The sequence below is a fragment of the Propithecus coquereli genome, unplaced genomic scaffold (assembly GCF_000956105.1).
Source record: "Propithecus coquereli isolate 6110/MARCELLA unplaced genomic scaffold, Pcoq_1.0 Scaffold440, whole genome shotgun sequence".
Taxonomy (NCBI): Eukaryota; Metazoa; Chordata; class Mammalia; order Primates; family Indriidae; genus Propithecus; species Propithecus coquereli.
In genome coordinates, this window is record NW_012150175.1 from 2,625,352 (window position 1) to 2,634,215 (window position 8,864).

General features: G+C 37.3%; 1 protein-coding gene across 1 annotated transcript in view; it reads left to right on the top strand.

The window, feature by feature from the left end:
• Positions 1 to 8,864, top strand: part of LOC105818461 (cytochrome P450 2C21-like) — a gene marked incomplete at its 3' end in the record, with an annotated part of 57,131 nt that overhangs the window by 45,040 nt on the left and 3,227 nt on the right. The window contains exons 8-9 of the mRNA XM_012654457.1: positions 2,329 to 2,352; positions 6,053 to 6,059. Coding sequence (XP_012509911.1) covers positions 2,329 to 2,352; positions 6,053 to 6,059 — 31 coding nt within the window. The remainder of the gene's footprint in view (positions 1 to 2,328; positions 2,353 to 6,052; positions 6,060 to 8,864) is intronic.

Below are 8,864 nucleotides of genomic sequence, written 5' to 3' on the forward strand. Positions count from 1 at the left end.
ATTGATTCTTCTAATCCATAAACATGGACTATATTTCCAGTTATTTGTGTCGTCTTTGATTTTTTCAATATTTTATAACTTTCATTGTAGACATCGTTCACCTCCTTGGTTAAGTTTATTTCTAGGGTTTTTTTGGGGAATACTTATTGTAGATATGATTGTTTTCTTGATTTCTTTTTGAGATAATTCACTATTATAGAAACACTACTGATTTTTGTATATTGAGTTTATGTCCTGCAACTTTACTGAATTTGTTTACTAGTTCTAACAGTTTTTTGGTGGAGTCTTTAGGGTTTTGTATATGTAAGATCATGTTATCTGCAATCAAGGCCAATTTAACTTCCTCTTTTCCAATTTGAATGCTCTTTATTTCTTTTCTCTTGCTCTGGCTAAGATTTCTAGTACTATACTGAATAAAACTGCTCAAGTGGGCATCTTTGTCTTGTTCCAGATCTTAAAGAGAAAGGTTTCAGCTTTTCCTTATCTAGTATGATGCTGGCTTTCAGTTTGTTACATATGGCCTTTATTATGTTGAGGTTTATTTCTTCTATACCTAATTTGTTAAGAGTTTTTTTTTTTGAATTTTATCAAATACTTTTTCTATGTCTATTGAGATGATCATATGGTTTTTGTCCTTCATTCTGTGATGTATCCCATTTATGTATTTGTATATGTTGAACCATCTTTGCATCCCTGGAATGAAGCCCCACTTGATCATGTTGAACTATCTATTTGATGTGTTGTTGGATTCAGTTCGATAATACTCTGTTGAGGATTTTTACATCTGTGTTCATTGGGAATATTGTCCCATTGTTTTATTTTTTTGTTGTGTCTTTGTCTAGTTTTGCTGCTAAGGTAGTGCTGCTCTCATAGACTGTGTTTGGAAGAATTCATTCCCTTTCAATTTTTTGGAATCATTTTAGAAGGGTTAGTATTTATTACTTTTTGAAATGTTTGGTAGAATTCAGCAATGAAGCTATTTGGTCCTGGCTTTTCTTTGATGGGAGATTTTTAATTACTAATTTGATTATGTTACTCATTATTAGTCTGTTCAGATTTTCCACTATTGATGGTTCAATCTTGGTAAGTTGTATATGTCCAGGAATTTGTCTATTTCTTCCAGGTTTTTACAATTTGTTGGGTTGTAGCTGTTCATAATAGTCTCTGATGACTTTTTGTATTGCTGTGGTGTCAGTGGTAACAACTCCTTTTTCATCCCTGATTTTATTTATTTGAGTCTTCTCTCTTTTTTCTTAGTTATTCTAGTTAAAGGTTTGTCAATTTTCTTCATTGTTCAAAATCCCAACTCTGTTTCATTGATCTTTTTTTTCCTAGTCTCTATTTCATTTATTTTGGTTCTGATCTTTTTATTTCTTTTCTTCTATTTTTGGATTTGTTTTTTTCTTATTTTTCTAGTTCCCTGAGTGGCAATAATAGGTTGTTTATGTGAGATCTTTCTATTTTTTAACCTTGGCATTAATTGTTATAACCTTCCCTCTTAGTACTGCTGTTACTGTATCCCATAGGTTTTGTATGTTGTGTTTCCATTATCATTTACCTGAAGAGATTTTTAGATTTCCTTTTTCATCTTTTTCATTGACTCATTGGTTGTTTAGGAGCATATTGTTGAATTTCCATGTATTTGTATAGTTTTTTAAGTTATTTTTGTTATTGATTTCTAGCTTTATTGTGTGATAGTCAGAAAAAAATACTTGATTTGATTTCAATTTTCAAAAATTTGTTGAGACTTGTTTTGTAGCCTACTGTATAATCTATCCAGGAGAACATCTCATGTGCTATCATGAAGAGTGTGTATTCTGCAGTTTTTGAGTGGAATGTTCTATGGATGTCTGCTAAGTCCATTTGTTCAAGTGTGTAGTTTAACTCCACTGTTTATTTGTTCAATTTTTGTCTGGATGATCTGTCCATTCCTGAAAGTGGGCTGTTAAAGTCCCCTCCTATTATTGTGTGGGAGTCTATCTCTTTTTAGATCTATTAATTTTGTTTTATATATCTAGGTACTCTGATGTTGGGTGCACACAATTGTTATATCTTCTTGATGAACTGACCTCTTTGTCATTGTATAGTAACCTTCTTTGTCTCTTTTTACAACTTTTGATTTAAAGTCTATTTTATCTGATGTAAGTACAGTCGTCCCATGATATCCATATGGGATTGGTTCCAGGACCCTTTGTGGATACCAAAGTCCACGCATATTCAAGTCCCACAGTCAGCCCTGTGGAACCTGCATGTTCAAAATGTTAGCCCCCTATATTTGTGGGTTTCACATCCTGTGAATACTGTATTTAAATTTGTGATTGATTGCAGATGTGGAACCTGCATGTACAGAGGAATGACTGTATTTAATGAAGAAAAATCATATATAAGTGGACCCATGCAGTTGAAAGCCCGTTGTTCAAGGGTGAAAACGGTAGAGCTACTCCTGCTCTCTTTTGGTTTTAATTTTTATAGATTATCTTTTTATTTCCCTTCACTTCCAGTCTATGCATGTCCTTACAGGTGAAGTGAGTTTTTTGTAAGCAGCATATAGTTATTTCTTGTTCTTTAAAATTTATTCAGTTACTCTATGTCTTTTAATTGGAGAATTTAATCCATTTATGTTTAAGGTATTCAATGATACATTAAGGTCTTATTACTGCCATTTTGTTATTTGTTTTCTGTTTTTTTTTTTTTTATAGTTTCTTTCTTCCTTACACCCTCTCTTGCTATCTTCCTTTGTGGTTTGATGGTTTTCTGTAGTGGTATGCTTTGAATTCTTCCTCTGTATGTTTTATGCCTCTACTATAGATTATTGCTTTGTGGTTATCATGAGGCCTACAAAAACACTTTTACTTGTTATAACATCTTATTATGACATATTATTTTAGGCTGATAGTAATTTAACTATGATGCTAAAGGTAGGAAAAGAAACAAAAATAAAAAAAAACTCAAAAGACTCTATGCTTTAAATCCACTGCCTCCCACATTTGGAATTTTTGGTGTCCCATCCCATTTTATATTTTTTATATTGCCTATCTCTTGCCAAATTATTGTAGTTATTATTATTTTAGAGATGAAATCTCACACTGTCACCCAGGCTGGAGTGCCGTGGCAGGATCATAGCTCACTGTAGCTTCAAACTCCTGGACTTAAGTGATCCTCTTGCCTCAGTCTCCCAAGTTGCTGGAATTATAGGTGTGAACCTATAATAGGTGTGAACCACTGTACCCATATCAGTTATTATTTTTTAATAATTTTGTGTTTTAATTTTTATACTAAAGATATAAGTGGTTTACACAATGTTTACAGTATTAGAGTATTCTGAGTTTGTCTAGATATCTACTGTTCTCAGTGAGTTTTATACCTCCCTGTGTTCTCTTGCTAGACATTAGCATCTTTTTCTTTCAGTTTGAAGAACTTTCTTTAGTATTTTTTATAAGACGGGTCTGATGGTGATAAATTCTCTTAGCTTTTGTTTATCTGGGGAAGTCTTTATCTTGCCTTCATTTCTGAAGGATAGCTTTGCTGGGTATAGTATTCTTGGTTACCATTTTTTCCTTTGGTACTTTGAATATAGCATCCGACTCGTCCTTGTCCTGTTAGATTTCTGCTGAGAAGCCTGTTGCCAGATGAATTGAAACGTCCTTATGTGTTAATTAGTTCCTTTCTATGGCTTCTTTCAGAATCTTTTCTTTGTCTTTGATCTTTGAATGCTTGATTATGAGCTATCTTTGGGTAGACTTATTTGGGGTGAATCTGGTTGGTGACCTTTGACCTTCCTGTATCTGTATATTTGTACCTTCTATAGCTTTGGAAAGCTTTTTGTTATTATCTCTGAATAAGCTTTCTATTCATTTGGCATTCTCAAATCTTTCTTCAACTCCAATTACTTGAATATTTGCTCTTTTGATGTTTTCCCATAGTTTCTACAAGCTTTGTTTATTCTTATCCATTTTTCCCCTCTGACTGTATATTTTCAAATAGCCTGTCTTTGAGGTGCATTGTGTTTTTTGGCTCCAGGATTTCTGTTTGATTTAAAAATATTATTTCAATCTATCTATTAAGTTTACCTGATAAATTATAAATTCTCTGTATTTTCTTGGGTTTCCTTAAAACACCTATTTTTAATTCACTGTCCAAGAGATCACACATCTCCATCACTTTAGGCTTGGTCTCTGGTGCCTTATTTGTCCATTCAGTGAAGTCATGGTTCCCTGAATGCTCTTGATGCTTGTGAGCAGGAAGTGATATCGGTGCATTGAAGGATTTGGTGTCTATTCCAGTCTTCACAGTCTGGCTTTGCTTGTGCTCATCCTTCCAGAGATTCTAAGTGGGCTGGTTATTATATTCTCTGAACCTGTGGTCACTGCTTCTATTTCAGCACTAGATGGTGCCCTATGCCCAGGTTTGCCATGGGTTTGTGGTTGGTGTGTTGTCACTTTTTCAGAACTAGAGGATACCCTAAGCCCTGCCTGGGACAGTTCCAGATACTCTGTCCATGGTCCCCAGCAAGGGGTTATGTACTGTGGGGCACTGTCTGACATGGGGCCTTATTGTGGCAGGCCTTGTTCCAAGACGTCTCCTGTCTACTTCCCTCTCCTTCCCCCAAGCATACAATGCCTCTCTCTGTGCTGTGCTGCCTGGGGTTTGGGGAAGGGATGGAGAAGGTGGTCCTGTGGCCCATATAGCTGCCATAATGCTGGGTTATGCCAGAAGTACAAAGCTGCTGTGACCAACATAGCACAGGGGTACACGTAAGGCTCACGCTACTGTGGCCTGCCTGCCACTGAGGCTCAAGGCTGTGGGAAAAATCAGGCAGTGATGTAAGCCAGAACACAAGACTGTCCCACCAGAGCCACAAGTGTCCACCTGGTGCTGATGCAGGTCCAGTGACTCTGTCAGACCTTGTTTGGTTCTTCCTGGTGCTCAGTTTCCCCCTGGGAGATCCAGCACTGAGTTTCAAGGCAAAGTTCTGCACTTACTTCCCTCTTCTTCCTGCCAATAGATAGAGTCACTCTGTGTTGCACCCCTGGGTTTGGGGGAGGTTAGGTTAAGGCAGTCTTTTGGCACCAAGGCTGATATTCAGGTGGGTCATACCCAAAGCCCACAACATCTGGGACCAGTGCAGCCGAGGACATGCTCTAGCCCATGCTACTGTCCCCTGCCTGCCTGCCTGCTGAGATTCACTCATGGTTTGAGGCCACTGTAATGGCCAGCAGTAGTGCAGGCCAATGCATGAGACCATACTGCTGTGGCCACGGGTTTCAATCTAGCACTGGAGCAAGTCCAGAGTCTCCATTCGTAGGCCCTGTCCTGGGGTCAGGGGCCATGGGTATCTGCCTGGTATTGGGTTTTACTGTGGCAGGCCGCATCAAAGACCTGCACTCACTTCCCTCTTTCTTGCCCAAGTGGGCATTGTCTGTGCCTGTGCTGTGCTGCTTGGAGTTGGGGAAGGGATGAAGTGGACAGTGTGACTCTGTTCTTCCATTGAGCTTTAATGTATCTTCTTATTTTTATGCTAAAACCGGGTACTGTGTCAGGTACTATGATCTCACATCTGGTTTCCTTAGCTCTTACTTTCATGTGCAGAGAATTGTTCAAATCAATGTTTCTATGGGGAGATGATCAATGAAGGGTCCTATTTGGCCATCTTGCTCTGTCCCTCCTCAATTCTCCTTCATCTTAAAAATACCTATCCCTAAACTCTGACCCTTCTTGCTAAAACTTATTTCATCCATACCCTCATATTCAAACTCCTGGAAGAATTTGGTTATAGCCATGTATGTATTTCCTAATGCATCTTTTATTTCTCAACACATTGCAAAATATGTTCCATTCCAGTGATACTGTTTTGAAGGCCATAGATGACTTCCATATTATTAATCCAATGAATGCTTTCCAGGCCTAATTTTACTTGACCTCTTGGCAGCACTTAATACTCTTAGGGATGTCTTCCATTATGGTACATTCAATTCCCGCATCAGTGTAGTGATAATCTCCTAGTTTTCCTCCTCTCTCTGGGTATTTATTTTCCATATTCTTTATCCTGTAGAACTTTGGTAGCATTTATTGAATTCTAGGTTTGCTAGAGATAAAGTTCTAGCTTCTGTCTGTATAGAAATGTCCTTCTATTACATTATTGTTCTGTTCTTGTAATGTCTTTTTTAGGTTTTGGGGTTAGAATTATGCTGGCTTTATTAAATGTTTTGAGAAGTGTTTTTTTTCTCTGTATTTTCTGAAAGAGTCAAACTCAAAACTCTGAATTCTCGGTTTTGTTCTTTTAACTTTAGGTGAGTTATTTGGAGTTTGCCCACACTTGTCTAATTCAAGAGCTAGCTAGAGATTTGAAAGTGTTCATATAAAGAATTTAGGGCTTCCCTTCTCTAGCTCTCTCTTTATCCCCTTTCTCTTCAGCTTCTGTGTAGGCGAGGTACCTGAATGTTTTTTGGTTCTTCAAGCCGATGAGACTGATGGTTTACAGACAAATTTTAGTCATCTAGTATTTTGTTGCCTGGGCCTGCCTTCAAGATAAAACCATGAAAATGGAAACTCACTCAGTACCATTCTCTTTTTTCAACTGTCTTCTATGATCCAGTACCTTCATGTTTTTGGTAATCTCTAGTGTATGTATATTTATATATGAAAGTTGTTCCAAAAGGAGCTCTCAGCAATTACCCTATTGATATATCTCTAATTCACAAACCTTTCCTTTTGCAGTCTCCAATGCTATTACTCCCATCCAGTAAGTTTTCATTTTTGCTCTTTTAAATTCTAGAATTTGTATGTTTAGAGTTTTCATTTCTCTGCTGATATTTCCCATCTATTTCCTTATTATTATTCCTCTATCGTACTTCCTCTATATTCATGGTATCTTCTTTACTGTGGATATTTTCCATATATTCCCTTATAATTGTTCCTTTAAATACTTGGATATATTCATAATATCTACTTTGAAGTTCTTATGTGATAATCTTACCATCTAGGATTTCATGGGGTTTTTTCTGTTGATGGGCTTTTTTTCTCTAATTTTGGGTCACATTTCTGTCTTTTACATGTCTCATAATTTTTTATTGTATGCTGAACTCTTTGAATGATGTCTCGTGGGGAGTCTGCATTATGCTGTCTTCCTTTAAAAGGCACTGACTTTTAGTTTAGCAGGTAATTACTGACAGATGTTTTCATTCTGTTAGGCTTAGTATAATTCTTTGTCATTGTGGGTTAATTTCAATTTTAAATCTGGTCTTTGGGCTTGGCCCTTAGTCCAGGGTGGGGTTCCCTAGTCCAACAGTTTGGAATTTTGGGGATCAGCACAGAATATCTGAGGTTACAAGAAAGTTCACTCTGTCCTGGCTGGGTTGGAACTTCAGCTCCAACTGTTCCTATACCACATCTGGTATTTGTCTTCAGTTCTCGATTCTACAGCAGTCATACTCTAACAGGCTTCAAGGAGTTTCCTACTGCACATGTACCATCCAACCCACAGCCATGTACTTATAGAAAAGAGTCTTGTACACTTTTGAGATCTTCACAATTTGTGGATTCCTCCTGTCCTGTACACCAGTATTTGTCTTTACAAATTCTAGGTGCCAAATTTTGATCTCTGTTTTCTCAGCTTGAAAATAGCACCACCTTGCTTGTCCCTCACTACCCTGCATAGAGGGAGGAAAGTGTTCTCAGTCAGAAATCCAGGGTGATTGTGGGGCCTAATTTCTCTTTAGTAAAGTGTCACAATCCTGGATTGCCTCTTGTGCAATGGTGAAAAACTCTTACCTTATATATGTTTTTCAGATTTCTATTTGTTTAATTGTGAGGGCAACTCCAAAGCAGTTACTGTGTCATAGCCAGAGGCAGATGGCCCCATTAGCCAGAAGAAGTGTTTTATCACAACTTAATTTTATCTGGAAGCCCCTTTTCTGGCTGAACATACAAGTTTCTTCTGTGCTCAGTGTGTGTTCTAAGTTCACCAAGGCAGAAAATGAATCACAGGAATAGCTGTGTTATTAGGAAGAGGGTCAGGAGGGACTGATACTTCTGTTTCTCTTTCATTGGTCCACATGGATATGACAGTTTATTCATTTGACCTATGGGTTTTGTGAAAAGAGAACTACATCATGTTTGGAGAGGCCACACAGTATACCAGAACACATTGAGACATATCTGGATTTAAAATTGGTCTCTGCTACCTAGTAAAAGTATGGCCTTTGTTCAGTTCCCAAACTACTGTGAATGCAATCATTATCATCATAACAGTAATGAAACCTCCTTCTATTGAGCATTTTAACATGTGGTAATCTTTGCATAAAAAAAGTATTTCCTATATTATCTCATCTTAGGTTTATAAAAAACTAACGCAAATATGTTGTTTACATTTTACTAGTCAATGAGGCATTGAAATAAATAACTTAACTATGGTAACAGAGCTTAATTTGGTGGAAAGATTTGATTGATTCTGAAAACTAAACTGTAACGATTATTTCTGAGTTTCAGAAAAACCCACTAGAAATTGAAAATGCTCTCTCCTTTCCACAAGAATATGTGAAAATTCAGTTGAAGGAACATAGCAGAAGGAGGGCATACTTATCAGTTTCTCGTCTTGATGAGAAATTGAAGTTTTTCAGAATGAGGCCACAAAACTACTGAGTTCTGAGGAAGGCCTCATACTTGGCTCTAAAGGGAATAAGCTGGATTTTCAGTGGTATCTGCACTGTTAGAGAATCCTGCAATTTATTTGTCAAGTGCAATGTGCTCCAGGGAGCTTCCTTGTTTTTCTGCAGAGTACATGCTGGTGTCAGACTACAAACTGGTGAAGATGGCCTTGCAATCAAAGAACAGTGCCCTGGACTGGGCATTGTATGATTTAATAC